An 18,137-nucleotide genomic window follows, 5' to 3' on the forward strand; every position below is an offset into this window, starting at 1 on the left:
GAACAAGTGTTTTCACCAGCCTCCCTCAGGAAGTTACTTTGAGCAACAGATATCAACATCACCCCCCCACCCCACCGACCAATTCTATATCCAAAATCAGTGATCCCAGCCACAACAGCCTTTAAACCAGACAGATGGGAAACCTTAATACAATCATACCACCAGATCATGGTGTCCAACAAGAGCATGGATATTTTCACAAAGGTTCTGATGTAACAAGGCAGAAGGCAAGAGTCAGCGTACTACTGGGGGACGACCACCTCCAGCCACAGGAGAGTTACCATTTACAACAGAGTCAGAATCAGGTTTATTGTCACCAGCATACGTCGTGAAACTTGTTGTCTTTGCAGCAACAGTACAATGCAATACATAACAATAAGGAAAATGGCGTAAATTAAATAAATTAAATAAGTGTAGAAATAAAAATAAAAATTTAGTGAGGTAATGTTTATGGGTTCAATGTCCATTCAGAAATTAGACAGCAGAGGGGAAGAAGCTGTCCCTGAATCGCTGAGTGTACATCTTCAGGCTCCTGTACCACCTTCCTGACGTATGAACTTACACCCAACTGAACTGATTCAGGATAAATGTCCAAAGTTTATAGCTGAAGTTTCAAATTGTCCCTGATGAAGGCTGTGTAAGTTGGGCGTGATGAACAATGTTAGTTTGTTGAGAATCCGGAACAAGGTTTCAGAGAAATCTTACCATTGTGAAGGTGGACAACACAACCATGTCAGAGGGTCCTTGTTGAGTTTTGTCTGAGAGCCAGTGATAATTTTCTAGTCCTCATGAAGGCTCATTGTAAACAGACAATGGGATCACACACAACAGGGATCGCGAACCAGGGCTGCCTGTATGTTCTCCCCATGACAGGGTGAGATTCTCTGGGCGCTCCGGTTTCATCCCACAATCCAAAGACACACTGGTTGGTAGGTTAATTGGTCGTTGTAAGTCGTCCTGTGATTAGGCCACGATTAAATCGGAGGATTGCTGGGTGGCGCAGCTCAAAGGGTTAGATGAGCCTATTCTGCACTCTATCTCAATAAATAAAAAAAAAGAATCATAATTGAAAAAAAGAGATTGAATTCCATATCACAGTACCTGAGAAAAGTCAGATAACAACACAATTCCAGCCATATCAGCTTGTGTACTTGAACAGAAGATAGTATCAGTTGTGGATCAAAAGCCCATGCCTCCTTGCCTCACACAGAACAGTTGAATGGTTCGTATGTAATGTCTAAGGAAGCTTAGAAAAGATAAATTTAGCAAAGTTAATGTTTAGCTAATTTCCTATTCAAGGATTATACAATGTCACAATCAGAGCAAATCTTATACAGGATATCCCGACGGGGGATGTCCAGTGAGGTCATGTGTATAGAACTCTAAAATAAGAAGGTGGTGAACACTTTGAAGGGATTATACAATAGGTGGCTCTCATTAGTCAGTGGAAATGAGAGCAGCAAGTATGTCAGGAAATCTGAGACGGATATAGGAATAATAAGGTTGTAATGGTAAGTGATTTTAGCTTGACATTGACTGGGTAACCTTAGGGCTAAGGGATTCAATGCGGTGGGGGCAGAAATGTGCTGTATCCAGAAAATTTTCTGAAGCAATATGTAAATGAGTCTGCTAAAGAAGGTGATATACTCATCCTCCTCTAAGGAAATGAGGACGGCCAAGTGGTTCATGTGTTGGGTCTAGTGACTGTGATTGAGATAGCTGTGGACCTCAGGCCCAGATGATGTTACTACGTAATACTACATTGCACAACAGTGCAAAGTTTGCACCAACAGCATAACGACACCTGTGGGCTGCCCAGCACAATCCTCGCTGATTTGATTTAACACAAACGGCACATTTCACTGTATGTTTCAATGTACAAAGCTGATCTAATTTAACGCACAAAATGCTGGGAGAACTCAGAGGATCAGGCAGCATCAATGGACAGTCTATGTTCTGGGTGCTGGGGAATCTCAGAGGATCAGGCAGCATCAATGGACAGTCAATATTCTGGGTGCTGGGGGATCTCAGAGGATCAGGCAGCATCAATGGACAGTCAATATTCTGGGTGCTGGGGATCTCAGAGGATCAGGCAGCATCAATGGACAGTCAATGTTCTGGGTGCTGGGGGATCTCAGAGGATCAGGCAGCATCAATGGACAGTCAATGTTCTGGGTGCTGGGGGATCTCAGAGGATCAGGCAGCATCAATGGACAGTCAATGTTCTGGGTGCTGGGGGATCTCAGAGGATCAGGCAGCATCAATGGACAGTCAATGTTCTGGGCGCTGGGGGATCTCAGAGGATCAGGCAGCATCAATGGACAGTCAATGTTCTGGGCGCTGGGGGATCTCAGAGGATCAGGCAGCATCAATGGACAGTCAATGTTCTGGGCGCTGGGGCATCTCAGAGGATCAGGCAGCATCAATGGACAGTCAATGTTCTGGGTGCTGGGGGATCTCAGAGGATCAGGCAGCATCAATGGACAGTCAATGTTCTGGGTGCTGGGGGATCTCAGAGGATCAGGCAGCATCAATGGACAGTCGATATTCTGGGTGCTGGGGGATCTCAGAGGATGAGGCAGCATCAATGGACAGTCGATGTTCTGGGTGCTGGGGGATCTCAGAGGATGAGGCAGCATCAATGGACAGTCAATATTCTGGGTGATGGGGGATCTCAGAGGATCAGGCAGCATCAATGGACAGTCGATGTTCTGGGTGATGGGGGATCTCAGAGGATCAGGCAGCATCAATGGACAGTCAATATTCTGGGTGCTGGGGGATCTCAGAGGATCAGGCAGCATCATTGGACAGTCGATGTTCTGGGTGATGGGGGGATCCCAGAGGATCAGGCAGCATCAATGGACAGTCGATGTTCTGGGTGATGGGGGATCTCAGAGGATCAGGCAGCATCAATGGACAGTCGATATTCTGGGTGCTGGGGGATCTCAGAGGATCAGGCAGCATCAATGGACAGTCAATATTCTGGGTGCTGGGGGATCTCAGAGGATCAGGCAGCATCAATGGACAGTCGATGTTCTGGGTGCTGGGGGATCTCAGAAGATCAGGCAGCATCAATGGACAGTCGATGTTCTGGGTGCTGGGCCATTATTAGTGCTGAAAGGAAAGAGGGAGGTGGCCTGTATGAAATGGTAGCCAAAGGGTTGTAGCAAGAGCTGCTGGATCCAGGTGAGCAGGATGTAGTAGGCAGGAGTCAGCGGAGTGTGGGGATGTAAGAAGCTGGGAGGTGGTAGATGGTAGATGGAAGGGCTGAAGGAAATGGAATCCAACAGAAGAGGCCAGTTGATCTTAGAATAAAGGGAAGAGGAAATGAGTGGGTGATGGGAAGATGAAGAGAGCTGGAGAGTGGAAAGAGGAGAGGTGATGGGTCTGGTGCTACGAGGGAAAACGAAGGGAGAATGCAGGAGCAGTTGTTATCGGAAGTTAGTAATGCATTAGAAATGTTGATGCTGTCAGACTGGAGACCGCCCAGGTGGAATGTGAGGTGCTGTTCTCCTAACCTGTGAATAGTCTCAACATGGCAGGGGAGCAGGCTGTGGATGGACATGTCAGGGTGGGAATGGAAAGAATTAAGAATTTTAGACCATAAGATTTAGGAGCAGAAGTAGGCCATTTGGCCCATCGAGTCTGCTCCACATTTCAATCATGGGCTGATCCACTTCATCCATTCATCCCCACTCCCCTGCTTTCACCCCATACCCTTTGATACCCTGGATAATCAAGAATCTATCTATCTCTGCCTTAAATACACCCAATGACTTGGCCTCCACAGCCGCTTGTGACAACAAATTCCACCGATTTACCACCCTCTGACTAAAGTAATTTCTCCGTGTCTCAGTTCTAAAAGGACGTCCTTCAATCCTGAGGTCGTGCCCTCTTGTCCTAGAATCCCCTACCATGGGAAATAACTTTTCCATATCTAATCTGTTTAGGCCTTTTTATCATTTGGAATGTTTCAATGAGATTCCCCTCTCATTCTCCTGAACTCCAGGGAATACAGCCCAAGAGTTGCCAGACATTCCTCATACAGTAACCCTTTCATTCCTGGAATCATTCTCGTGAATCTTCTCTGAACCCTCTCCAAAGTCAGTATATCCTTTCTAAGATAAAGGAACCCAAAACTGCACACAATACTCCAAGTGTGGTCTCACGAGTGCCTTATAGAGCCTCAACATCACATCCCTGCTCTTATATTCCATATCTCTGGAAATGAATGCCAACATTGCATTTGCCTTCAACCGACTCAACCTGCAGGTTAACCTTTAGGACATCTTGCACAAGGACTCCCAGTCTCTTTGTATCTCTGCATTTTGAATTCTCTCCCCATCTAAATAATAGTCTGCCCATTTATTTCTTCCAGCAAAGTGCATGACCATACACTCTCCAACATTATATTTCATTTGCCACTTCTTTGCCCATTCCCCTAAATTATCCGAGTCTCTCTGCAGGCTCTCTGTTTCCTCAACACTACCTGCTCCTCCACCTATCTTTGTATTATCGGCAAACTTAGCCACAAATCCCTTAATGCCGTAGTTCAAATCATTGACATACATCGTAAAAAGCAGCGATCCCAACACCAACCCCTGTGGAACTCCAGTGGTAACCAGCAGCCAGCCAGAATAGGATCCCTTTATTCCTGCTCTCTGTTTTCTGCCAACCAGCCAATGCTCCACCCATGCTAGTAACTCCCCTGTAATTCCATGGGCTCTTATCTTGCTAAGCAGCCTCATGTGTGGCACCTTGTCAAAGGTCTTCTGAAAATCCAAGTACACCACGTCTACTGCATCTCCTTTGTCTACCCTGCTTGTAATTTCCTCAAAGAATTGCAGTAGGTTTGTGAGGCAGGATTTTCCTTTCAGGAAACCACGCTGGCTTTGGCCTATCTTGTCATGTGCTTCCAGGTACTCCGAAATCTCATCCCTAACAATCAATTCCAACAACTTCCCAACCACTGATGTCAGGCCAACAGGTCTATAGTTTCCTTTCTGCTGTCTCCCACCCTTCTTAAAAAGCGAGGTAACATTTGCAATTTTCCGGTACAATGCCAGAATCTATCGATTCTTGAAAGATCCTCGTTAATGCCTCCGCAATCTCTCCAGCTACTTCTTCAGAACCAGAGGGTGCATTCCATCAGGTCCAGGAGATTTATCCAACCTCAGACCATTAAGCTTCCTGAGCACCTTCTCAGTCGTAATTTTCACTGCACAAAGCTCACTATCCTGACACTCCTGAATATTTTATATCGCTCCTCACTGTGGAAGACATGAGCAGTATGCCGGAAGTTTAGGAGTGTCACGGGGCAGAAGAAAATGCAGTTGCTATTACTAGGGAGAAGGTGCTTGGAAACTTGACCAGATAGTCTACATTTCAGCATTCTGAAAGAGGTGACTGAAGAGATTGTGGAGACAATAGTAATGATCTTTCAAAAATCAATAGATTTTGGAATGGTTGTGGAGGACTGGAAAATTGCAAATGTCATTCCAGTCTTCAAGAAGGAAAAGAGGCAGAAGAAAGGAAATAATCAGCCAGTTAGCCTGACTTCAGAGGTTGAGAAGATACTGGAGTCAATTGTGAAGAATGAGATTTCAGATACTTGGAGGCAGATGATAATTAGGCCATAGTTAGCATGGTTTCCTCAAGGGAAAATCTTGCCTGACAAATCTGTTGGAATTCTTTTAAGAAATAACAAGTAGGATAGACCATGATACAAAGGTAGGTGGACGGGCAGGTAGTGTTGAGGAAGAAGAAAGGCTACAGAAGGACTTAGACAAATTAGGAGAAAGGGCAAAGAAATGGCATATGAAATACAGTGTCAGGATGTGTATGGCCATGCACTTTTGTAGTAGAAATAAAAGCATAGACTATTTTCCAAACAGAGAGAAATTCAAAAATCCAAGATGCAAAGGGAATTGAGTCCTTGTGTGGAATTCCCTAAAGGTTAACTTGCAGGGTGAGTTAGTGTTGAGGAAGGCAAATGCAATGTTATCATTCATTTCAAAAGAACTAGAATATAAAAGCAAGGATGAAATGTTGAGGCTTTATAAAGCACTGGTAAGACCTCATTTGGAGTATTGTGAGCAGTTATGGGCCCCTTATCTAAGGAGGGACATGCTGACATTGGAGGGGGTTCAAAGGAAGTTCATGAAAATGATTCCAGGATTGAAAGGCTTATCATATGAGGAGGGTTTGATGCCTTTGGGCCTGTACTTACTGGAATTTAGAAGAATGACGGGAGATCTCATTGAAACATTTCCAATGTTGATAGGTAGAGTGTAGGTGGAGAGGATTTTTCCTACAGTGGGCGAGTCTAGGACCAGAGGGCACAACCTCAGAATAGAGGGAGGCCATTTGAAATGGAGATGAGGAGGTATTTCTTCAGCCAGAAGGTGGTGAATCTGTGGAACTCAATGCAAAAGGCAGCTGTGGAGGCCAAGTCATTGGGTATATTTAGAGCAGAGGTTGACAGATTTTTGATTAGTCAGGGCACGAAGAGACACGGGGAGAAGGCAGGAGATTGGGGCTGAGAGGGAAATGGATCAGCCATGATGAAATGACAGAGCAGACTCGATGGGCCAAATGGCCTCATTCTGTTCCTGTGTCTTCTGGTCTTAAGTGGAATTAAAATGGCTGGCCACCAAGAACTCCTGGACATGTGACGGACGTAACAAAGATTCTCAATGAATTGATCTCCCAATCTTCATTGAGTCTTACCAATGTAAAGGAGGCTGCATGAGGAGCAATGGTGAGTGGGAGGCTTTTAAAAAGGATAGGAGGAATTCAGAGCCAGCACATTCCTGTTAGAGGCTGGCAAATGAGGGAACCTTGGCTGATGAGGGATTAAAGAGGGATGGGTTAGCTGGGATTAAGTAAGAGATGTAGGAGTAGACTTAAAAAGGAAATTAGGGGAGTAAAAAGAGACTCCTGTTGCATAAGAATACTATAAAGAGCAACAGGGTATTTCAGGAGAGACTAGGATCTTTTATAGATCGGCGTAATAGTCTATCAGAATCAGTTTATGATCACTGGAATGTGATGTGAAATTTGTTAACTTGACATCCAGGAAATTGAAGCTGCTCACTCTTTCCACTTCTGATCCCTCTATGAGAATTGATATGTGTTCCTTTGCCTTACCCTTCCTAAAGTCCACAATCAGGTCTTTCGTCTTACTGACGTTGAGTGCCAGGTTGTTGCTGTGGCACCACTCCACTAGTTGGCATATCTCACTCCTGTACGCCCTCTCATCACCACCTGAGATTCCACCAACAATGGTTGTATCATCAGCAAATTTATAGATGGTGTTCGAGCTATGCCTAGCCACACAGTCATATGTATAGAGAGAGTAGAACAGCAGGCTAAGCACACACCCCTGAGGTGCACCAGTGTTGATCGTCAGTGAGGAGGAAATGTTATCACCAATCCACACAGATTGTGGTCTTCCGGTTGGGAGTCAAGGATCCAATTGCACAGGGAGGTCAAAGGCCTAGGTTTTGTAACTTCTCAATCAGGATTGTGGGATAGTATTCTACGTATGGAACTACCAGAAGTGGGCAAATCTGAAATGATTTGCCTGTAGTTATCATAGAGAAAGAATCTAAGTTCAGAGGTGCAAATGGCAATATCCTGGATCCTATCAACACTACAAAGGACGAGGTGTTGGAAGTCCTAAAACACATAGAGTTGGACAAACCATTAGAACAAGAACAGACAGATCCTCGCATGTTTGGGAAGCAAGGGAGGAGGAGCTAGGCAGAGACCGTTTTATTTTCATGAGCCACAGATTCGGAATCATGGCCAACCGCTGTGGCATCAGGAATAAGGCATGGAACCATGAGCCTTACATCAATGATGGGGAAGTTATTGGAAGGGATCCTTTGCAAAGACAAGGATAGATTAGAAGTAGGAACAACAAAGGAACAGCAGGTGGAATTTCATTCAGACAATTGCAAGGAAATGCATTTTGTAAAATTAAATCAGGCTAGGTCAGGCAGGGTGACTTCTAAACACAAAAGATTCTGCAGTTGCTGGAAATCCAGAGCAACACACACAAAAAGCTGGAGGAACTCGGCAGACCAGGTAGCATCTATGGAGGGGAGTAAACAGTCGATGTTTTAGGACAAGACATTCCATCAAGGCTGGAAATGAAGAGGGAATATTTAATGTATTAATGAACAGTGAGACCGAGAGGTACAAGTACACAGTCCCCTGAAAATGTGGACATAGGTAGAGGTGACATGATAAGGGGTAAAATAAAACTGTGTGTGCCATAGGTAGGGTCCATAGACAGTGTCTATTTCCCAAGGTAGGAATGTTTAATAGATTTAAGATGATGGGAAGAAGGGTTAAAGGAAATCTGAAGGGTTCCTTTTTTTCCCCACACAGAGTGGTTGGTATCTGAAATGAGCAGCCAAAGGAGGAGGCTGTTTACAGCCACCCAGGAGAGAGGCATGGGAGGCATCATGCTCCACCTGAGGCTGCTTGGTACGACGCATCCCAACTGGAGCAAGTGCTGCCCCCTACTGTTCACTCAGCAGAAGACAAGCCATCTTGCATTTCATGGACTCAGGGTTTTAGAAACATAGAAACCATATATAACCATATAACAATTACAGCACGGAAACACAGAAAATCTGCAGCACAATACAGGCCTTTCAGCCCACAAAGTTGCGCCGAACATGTCCCTACCTTATAAATTACTAGGGTTACCCATAGCTCTCTATTTTTCTAAGCTCCATGTACCTATTTTTTTGTGTGACTGTATTTTACTGATATCTTATATGTGCTCTTTGTGCCTTGTGACCGTTGGTACTGTGTTTTACAGCTTGGCACCAGAGTAACGCTGTTTTATTTGGCTGTATTCATGGGCATATACGCATTGTTTAATAATACTTAAAGTTGAATTTGAATTAATGTAGGCAAGTGGGATCAGAGTGTATAGACACAATGGTCAGCCTAGATTTTGAGGGCCAAACAGCCTGTTTCTCAGCTGTACAACTCCAGCACAATCACGGCCTTCTTTTCCCTTGTGAAACGTGCTTTTGTTTGTGGACCTGCTGTGATAGTGGACAGAACAGAAAGCCTATTGGAACAATGGTGAGAACGTAACAACTGCTGCATCACCCCAGCTCAGATATTGCCATTATTACCAGTCCGTATCCGTGATGAAGCAGATAGGACAGTTAACGTGATTGTGCTCGCATCCTCCCGGACACATGGCTGACAGTACTGTGCAAAAGTTTCAGGCATACATATATAGCCAGGCTGCCTAAGACATTTGCACAGTACCGTACTTGTCAACGTGGAACGGAGAGCGAGTTTGTAACTCTTGTGGGAGCAAAGGATATTGGGAATGGTGACGGTGGAGCACTGTGGGAGGGGTGTGGGGCGTGACAGAGGAGTGCCAGTGGCAAGGGTGGGGGTTGTGGGTACAGACACACCCAGCCCTGAGACACCAGGCAGGGTCATGTGATTCCAAACAATTGGTTTATTGATCATTACAGAATGTCTCTCTGGTGCTTCCTGTTCCCTCCCCTCTCCCTTCCCCTTTTCCCAACCATGATTCCCCTCTCCCTGCCCCCTTCCCACTCTCAGTCCACAATAGAGACCCATATCAGAATCAGGTTTATCATCTCTCATATAAGCCATGAAATTTGTGTTTTTTTGCAGCAGCACAGTTTAATACGTAAGATTACTACAACACATGCAAACATCTTAGGCACCCGAACTATATATGTACACCGAGTTTCAGGCTGCGCCCGTATCCCACAGGACACCAGCTGTGGAGGAGTGACAAATGTGGCACCTGTGGGAAGCCCTCTCTGCCCACAGAGGTGCCAGGTTCACGCCCCACTCCAGGATAAAGCCCTCGGCCTCGGTTCCAGTGCCTTGTCAGAGGTGCGGATATCCGAGGTGTAAAACTAAAGTCCTGCCTGTCCGGAGTGAATACACATGACTGCACAGAACCTGACCCTGGGAGGTCATGTTTATTCTTAAACCAGCATCACCAGACAACACCTAATCCAGTCATCACCTCTTTAAGTTGATCTTGCTGTGCACAATCTTACCTGCTTCACAACAATAACCACATTACAAATACTTCCCCACCTCGGTAACATTTGGGGGCGAACTGTTCCCAGGGAAACGCAAACGTGTCTTCCTAATGTCACGCACCTTGGGTTGGTCCAGTTTTCTCCTAGTCTTACTCAGACCAAACATCCACACAATCCCGAATGCAAGGAGTGGGGACAGAGAGGGAACAGGTAGCCCATAAACACTGAGAAACCCACAATCTAGTGAGAGCAGGTCGCCCACTGGGGGACGGTTTGAACACACAGAGTTCGAGATGGGTGGACGTCCTTCCTAACTCTACCTCAGCAGTCATGCAAATGAATGCGTGGGCTATCATTGTGCAGAGGAGCTGGATGTCAGTGGAAGAGCATGAGTGGGACCTGTTTGAGTACTGCTGATCGTTCCGGGTACCGACCACCGGAAGGCCCCACCCCAGCTCCACGGGCTGCATCCCCAGCTCACCTGAGTGATCCTGTCGTTCATGGTGGGCGACCTGCCTCTCCGTGTAGTGGTGGTGGCCATGGTGGTGGTGGTTTCCATGATGGTGGTGGACATGTCCGCCAGCAGCGTGGTTGCCGTGGTCTCGGTGGTGATGACCGAGGGCACCTCCCCCACCAGCCGCAGGTTACCCTCCACCTTGACATTGGGGTCGCTCTCGGCCGCCAAGGTCAGCACCTTCAAGCCGTTGTAGTAGAGGCCCGCCACCTGGCCTTGGAAAGGGCGGCCGTAGTCCTTCCCTCCAATTCGGATGGAGGCCTGGCTGTTGAAGATAGTCAGCTGTCGGCCTGGAAGAACAAAAGAGCAAAGATCTGTGTCGTAACTCAGAGAGGGGCAGGGATTAAGTAGCGCGTGGTCACTCACTGACTCGGCACAAACCGCCCTTGCTCCCGTTGTCAGCTTCGGCACCCAGGGAGAGGTGGTGAGGTGGGGCCCTTGCAATTGGAATAAAACCCGCCAGTACGGCTGCTGCTACTGGATCTCCGTCTCCCCCTGCTGGAGGAATGCAGTCCCCGCATGGATGGGGAGGCTCCCCGCAGAGATGTTCCAGATCTCCTGTTCCACCACTGGCTGTCCAGGACCTTCGCTCCAGAATTCCCTCCCTGAATCTCTCTGCCAGTCAGCTCCAAACCTCCCTCAGCTCGCTTCACCAGCATCTCCCACCACCCAGAGGGACAAGTACGAAACATCTCGGGAAGTGTCACCATGTCGCGGTGCAAGTTTGAGGTTCAGACGCCAAACCGAAGGTCAAAGGGATGTCTCATCCTGGGGGCACAGATACACTACTCAGTCCATTGAATTTGCTCCCCCATTCTATCCCTCTCCACTCCTTTCCCCCCAGATCCAGCAGTTGGTTCAAGCCTGATCTCTGTGCCCTTCTGGGGTATCTCAGTTCCGGATCCAGGCCGGTGCTCTGTGAGCAGTACTGAGGCCCTGTGGTACTGTCAGAGGCCCTGCTTACCCTCAGCCCACAGCCACAACAGGACGAACAGGGGAATTGAACCCAGTGTCCTGTCTAATACTTCTGCTCCAAATAGCCAATGTGATATTAGATGCTTGAGTTTTTTTTTCTCCCTCTCTTTCCACCACTGTCCAGGGCCAGTATGCCCTTTGCTGTGAGCAAGTTTCTTACTTATTGAGATACAACATAGAGTAGACTTGCCTGGACCTTCCAGCACATCACCTAGCAATCCCCTAATTTTCTGTCTCAGCCTCTGACTCAGGAGCAGTGTGTTCCTGGACTCAGAGTCCAATGTACTATGAAATCCGTCCATTTAAAGAGCAGAGGAAACGGAATGTGAACAAAAACAGCCCAACTTCTTTCAAACTGTACAGCATGGGTTTTGTTTTTGCTCGGACTGCAGGCAGTATAAGGTAGGCTGCCGCTTTAATTGCTGATAGGTACAAGGCGCTGACATGTGAAGAAGCCAATCAGATCACTCTGCCTTGGACTGCCAGAGTCACTCTCTGCAGCCTTTTGTTAAGGGCCTGTAGCTCAACCTCACTCGAAACCCTTTTGCCAAGATGAATCATCCAGAGCTCTATCCAGCTCAGTATCTTCATCCTTTATGGCCCAGAGTGAGGAGCAACTCCCAACAGTTCACTGTTCCAAATGGGAACGAAGGTAACCATGGGGCTGTTAACCCAATATCTGTTGCAAGGAAAACGTTGGAAAATATTGCTGAAAAATTCATAGCAGGGCATGTAGAAAAAAAAACTGTAGTAAAGTTGGACAACACACATAAAAGTTGCTGGTGAACGCAGCAGGCCAGGCAGCATCTCTCGGAAGAGGTACAGTCGACGTTTCGGGCTGAGACCCTTCGTCAGGACTAACTGAAAGAAGAGCTAGTAAGAGATTGTCCTGACGAGGGGTCTCGGCCCAAAACGTCGACTGTACCTCTTCCTGGAGATGCTGCCTGGCCTGCTGTGTTCACCAGCAACTTTTCTGTGTGTTGCTTGAAATTCCAGCATCTGCAGATTTCCTCGTGTTTTTAGTGAAATTGGTGTGGTTTAGTGAACAAGAAATCAACTTTGGGGTTGCACAACTAGGACTACTGTCCAATAGCAGCAGAGACCATGGTTCATTCCTAACCTCAGGCACTTCCTGGTCGATTTTGAAGTTCAAAGTAAACTGATTATCCAAGTATTTATACATCGCCATGTACTACCTTAAGATTCATTTCATTTTCTTGCAGACATTCACAGGAAACAAAGAACTACAATCGGACTTATGAATATCAGACTGCAGAAGCAAGCCGTTTGGCCCATCGAGTCTGCTCTGCCATTGCATCCTGGTAGATATATTATCCCTCATTCTCCTGCCTCCTCTCTTGACTAACCAAGAACCTATTGACCTCCACCTTATATATACCCAATGACTTGCCCTCCAGAGGCATCCGTGGCAATGAATTCCACAGATTCACCACATTCCGGCTGAAGAAATTCCTTCTCATCTCCGTTCTAAATGGATGTCTCTCCATTCTGAGGCTGCACACTCTGGCCCTAGACACTCCCACTATAGGAAACATGCTCTCCTCATCCACTCCATCTAGGCCTTTTAATATTCGATAGGGTTCAATGAGATCCCCCCTCATTCTTCTAAACTCCAGTCAGTACAGACCCAGAGCCATCAAACACTCCTCATACGTTAACCCTTTCATTTCCAGAATCATTCTCATGAACCTCCTCTGGACCCTCTCCAATGCCAGCACAACACTTCTTCGATATGAGGCCCAAACAGTTCGCAATACTCCAAGTGCGGCCTGACCAATGCCTCACAAAGCTACAGCATCACATCCTTGATTTTATTTTCCAGTCCTGTATAAAAGAATGGTGACTTTGCATTTGTCTTCCTCACCACTGACTCAACCTGTAAGTTAACCTTCAGAGAATCCTGCACAAGGACTCCCAAGTCTCTATGCACCTTAAACTTTAAACAATAGTCAACACCTTCATTCCTTCTACCAAACTGGATGACCAGATATTTTCATGCACTATATCCATCTGCCACTTCGAAGTCCTTCTGTAGCCTCCCTGCTCCCTCAACACTATCTGCCCCCACCAATCTTTCTATCATCTATATTATGTAAAAAGCAGCTGTCCCAAGCTTGACCCTTCAGCACACCACTAGTCACTGGCAGCACATCAGGGTAGGCCCCCTTTATTCCCACTCTTTGCCAAGCTTCTATCCAGTATCTTTCCTGTAATACCAAGGGGTCTTATTTTGTTCAGCAGCGTCATGTGCGGCACCTTGTCAAAGGCCTTCTGAAAATCGGAGTACACAGCATCCACCAATCCTCCTCTGTCTGTCCTGCTCATTATTTCTTCAAAGGCCTCTACCAGATTTGTCAGGCAAGGTTTCCCATAAGGAACCCAGGCTGACACTGGCTGACTTAATCATGCAGCTCCAAGTACCGAAACCTCATCCTTAATACAGATCTCCAAACTTTTCCTAACCATTAAGGACAGCCTAACCGTCCTATAATTTCCTATCTTCTCCCTCTCTCCCTTCTTAGAGTGTGGAGTGACATTTGCAATTTTCCATTCCTCTGAAACCATTCCAGAATCTAGTGATTCTTGAAAGATCATTACTAATGCCTCCACAATCTCTTCAGCTATCCCTTTCAGAACCCTGGGGTGTAGACCATCTGGTCCAGGTGACTGATCTACCTTCAGACCTTTCAGTTCCCATAACAAATAACCATTCTGCAAAGGAAGACAAATTATGCAAATGATGAAAAATAGGTAGGTGAAATGCGATGGCAGGATATAGTATTAATGGTAAGACTCTTGGCAGTGTGGAGGATCAGAGGGATCTTGGGGTCCGAGTCCATAGGACGCTCAAAGCTGCTACACAGGTTGACTCTATGGTTAAGAAGGCATACGGTGCATTGGCCTTCATCAATCATGGGATTGAGTTTAAGAGTGGAGAGGTAATGTTGCAGCTGTATAGGACCCTGGTCAGACCCCACTTGGAGAACTGTGCTCAGTTCTGGTCACGTCACTGTAGGAAGGATGTGGAAACCATAGAAAGGGTGCAGAGGAGATTTACAAGAATGTTGCCTGGGTTGGGAGAGCATGCCCAATGAGAGTAGGTTGTGTGAACTCGGCCTTTTCTCCTTGGAGTGATGGAGGATGAGAGGTGACCTGATAGAGGTGTATAAGATGATGAGAGGCATTGATCGTGTGGATAGTCAGAGGCTTTTTCCCAGGGCTGAAATGGCTAGCACAAGTGGGCATAGTTTTAAGGTGCTTGGAAGTAGGTACAGAGGAGACGTCAGGGGTAAGTATTTTACACAGAGAGTGGTGAGTGTGTGGAATGGGCTGCCGGCAATGGTGGTGGAGGCGGAAACGATAGGGTCTTTTAAGAGACTCCTGGATGGCTACATGGAGCTTAGAAAAATAGAGGGCTATGGGTGAAGCCTAGGTAGTTCTGAGGTGGGGACATGCTTGGCACAGCTTTGTGGGCCGAAGGGCTTGTATTGTGCTGTATGTTTTCTATGTTTCTAATACTGGAAACATGAGTTGTCAGGTCCTTGAAAGTGAGTCTGTAGGTTGTGGGATCAGTTTAGATTTGCAGTGAGTGAATGAAGTTATCCACGCTGGTTCAGGAGCCTAATGTACAAGAGTTTGCACAGGAGTTGAGGCCAGAATGATCATCTGGCCTGATGTGTCGACTGTTTATTCCCTTCAGCCTGACCTGCTGAGTAATTCCAGCATTTTGTGTGTGTTGCAGGTGGTGTAGGGGTAACAAGGGTAAAAGACAGGGAACAGGGGGTAGGAATATATGGGAATACATAGGAATACACTCAGTGGCCACTTGACTAGATACCTCCTGTAACTAATAAAGTGGTCACTGTGTGTACATTTGTGGTCTTCTGCTGCTGCAGCCTATCCACTTCAAGTTTTTACGAGTTGTGCATTCAGAGAAGCTCTTCTGCTCACCACTGTTGTAACGTGTGGTCATTTGAGTTACTGTCATCTTCCTGTCAGCTTGAACCAGTCTGGCCGTTCTCCTCTGACCTCTCTCATTAACAAGGTGTTTTCACCCACAGAACTGCCGCTCACTGGATGGTTTTTTTTGCTTTTCACACCATTCTCGGTGACCTCTTCAGACTGTTGTGCGTGAAAATCCCAGGAGATCAGCAGTTTCTGACATACTCAAACCACCCCTTCTGGCACCAACAGTCATCACACAGTCAAATTTCTCCCATTCTGATGTTTGGTCTGAACAACAACTGAACCTCTTGGTCATGCCTGTATGTTTTTATACACTGAGTTGCTACCACATGATTGGCTGATTAGATATTTGCATTAATGAGTGTAGCATGTCATTTTCTGTTTGACCAGAGATACAGGTGGTGTTATACAGGAATTGCTCTCCAAAATCTTCTTAATCACCGAAGTCAGCCTAACTGGCCTATAGTACTGGTGGAACATTTCTCTTTTCAGAGGGACTTTGAATACTTTCAGAGGATGGGGAAGGCAGAGCCTTTGAAGGAACAAGCAGGGAACAATGCTTTGAAGCTGAGAGAAGAAGAAATTACTTCTGCCGGTGGGTGGTGAATCAGTGGAATTTGTTACCGCAGGTGTTTGTGAAAGCCAATTTATTAGCTGTTTCATAGGCAGAGGCCAGGTTCAGGAATAGTTATTATCCCACAACCAGGCTCCTGAACTGGTGTGGGTAACTTCACTCACCCCAACACTGAACTGACTCCACGACCTACAGACTCACTTTCAAGGTCTGAATGATTTGCCTTCTTTTGCACATTGGTTGATTTGTCAGACTAGGTCTGTGTACGGATTTGTTGTAAGTTCGATTGCATTGCTTTGTTCTACTGTGAATGCATGTGAGAAAATGAATCTGAAGGGAGTATATGGTAACATGCATACTCTGGTAATAAACCTTACCTTGACATTGATTTTGATAGGTTCTTGATTAGTAAGGTGGGGGGTTAAGGATTATAGGGGAAAGCTAGGAGAATGGTAGAGGGGCTGAATGGCCTGAATCTGCTGCTCTGAGTGATGGTTATATGGGTGAAGTGTCCCTGCTGGCAGAAATAATGTGGAGTTGAGATTAGATTGAATGGAGGAGGAGTCTTTCGAGGTCAAGTCTGGCTTATTGCTGGTCCTAACACCATACCTTTGCATGTGATGCCCAGTGAAAAGTGGCGGTCAGCTGCTCTGAGGGCACACAGTGTCTCTTCTACAAAAGGCATCTCTGTCAGCTTTGCACAGCACATGGTGGCATGGATTACAGAGGGAGCCCATGTCTCTGGCAAACATGCTGAACTTCGTATACAGGTGACCAATTCTCACCGACCCATGGTTACCACCTCTGCAAAGGTTAGCGTTTATCTGACCACAGTTGGCTTAAGTTTGCTGTCTCAGCAGCGTGATGTGAGGCTGACACTCTCCGGTAATTAAACCGGGGAATTAAACCTTGAAGACACAATGGCAGAGTGTGCTGGAAGAGGCCGAGGCACCTGGCGCCTGATCTCAGCCAAGAGCTCTCTCCAGACGTGACCTACAATCTCTCGCACTCTATAAATGATCATCTTCATATTTCTTGTGACCAATGCAGGTGAAACGGAGGTGCAGAATGACAAAGATTCCTGGGAATATTTGGCCCATTTCCCCCTTCTGTTTCATCACACGGTCTATATCTCAACCCCACCCCATACTTTAGTTCTCTAATCGCCAACCCTCCCTCCATCAACTGATCAGCCTACACCCACAGTCTGAGGAGCTGAAAGGGCAGTTGTGGACCACAGACAATAGACAATAGGTGCAGGAGTAGGCCATTCAGCCCTTCGAGCCAGCACCACCATTCACTGTGATCATGGCTGATCATCCACAATCAGTACCCTGTTCCTGCCTTCTCCCCATATCCCGTCACTCCACTATCTTTAAGAGCTCTAACTCTTTCTTGAAAGAATCTAGAGAATTGGACTCTCTCACGGTGGTGTCTGAAAAGCGGATGCTGTCCAAGTTGCATGCCATCTTGGACAATGTCTCCCATCCACTACATAATGTACTGGTTGGGCACAGGAGTACATTCAGCCAGAGACTCATTCCACTGAGATGCAGCACAGAGCGTCATAGGAAGTCATTCCTGCCTGTGGCCATCAAACTTTACAACTCCTCCCTTGGAGGGTCAGACACCCTGAGCCAATAGGCTGGTTCCGGACTTATTTCCTAGCATTTACATATTACTATTTAATTATTTATGGTTTTATATTGCTTTATTTATACTCTATTCTTGGTTGGTGCAACTGTAACGAAAACCAATTTCCCTCGGGAACAATAAAGTATGACTATGACTATGAATTGGCCTCCACTGCCTTCTGAGGCAGAGCCACAACACTCTGGGTGAAAAAGTTTTTCCTCAACTCCGTCCTAAATGGTCTAAACTGTGGCCTCTGGTTCTGGACTCCCCCAACATCGGGAACATGTTTCCTGCCTCTAGCGTATCCAATCCTTTAATAATCTTGTATGTTTCAATCAGATCCCCTTTCATCCTTCTAAATTCCAGTGTATACAAGCCCAGTCGCTCC

At 46.4% G+C, this 18,137-nt stretch overlaps 1 protein-coding gene across 3 annotated transcripts in view; it reads right to left on the reverse strand.

Moving 5' to 3' along the window:
• The window catches only part of LOC140188829 (neurexin-1-beta-like), a 531,757-nt gene that overhangs the window by 103,707 nt on the left and 409,913 nt on the right, over positions 1-18,137 (reverse strand). For all 3 annotated transcript variants that reach the window (XM_072245481.1, XM_072245482.1, XM_072245483.1), the window contains exon 5: positions 10,546-10,868. In XM_072245481.1, the coding sequence (XP_072101582.1) occupies positions 10,546-10,868 (323 nt within the window). The remainder of the gene's footprint in view (positions 1-10,545; positions 10,869-18,137) is intronic.

Source organism: Mobula birostris, chromosome 28 (genome assembly GCF_030028105.1).
Source record: "Mobula birostris isolate sMobBir1 chromosome 28, sMobBir1.hap1, whole genome shotgun sequence".
In the NCBI taxonomy this organism is placed as follows: Eukaryota; Metazoa; Chordata; class Chondrichthyes; order Myliobatiformes; family Myliobatidae; genus Mobula; species Mobula birostris.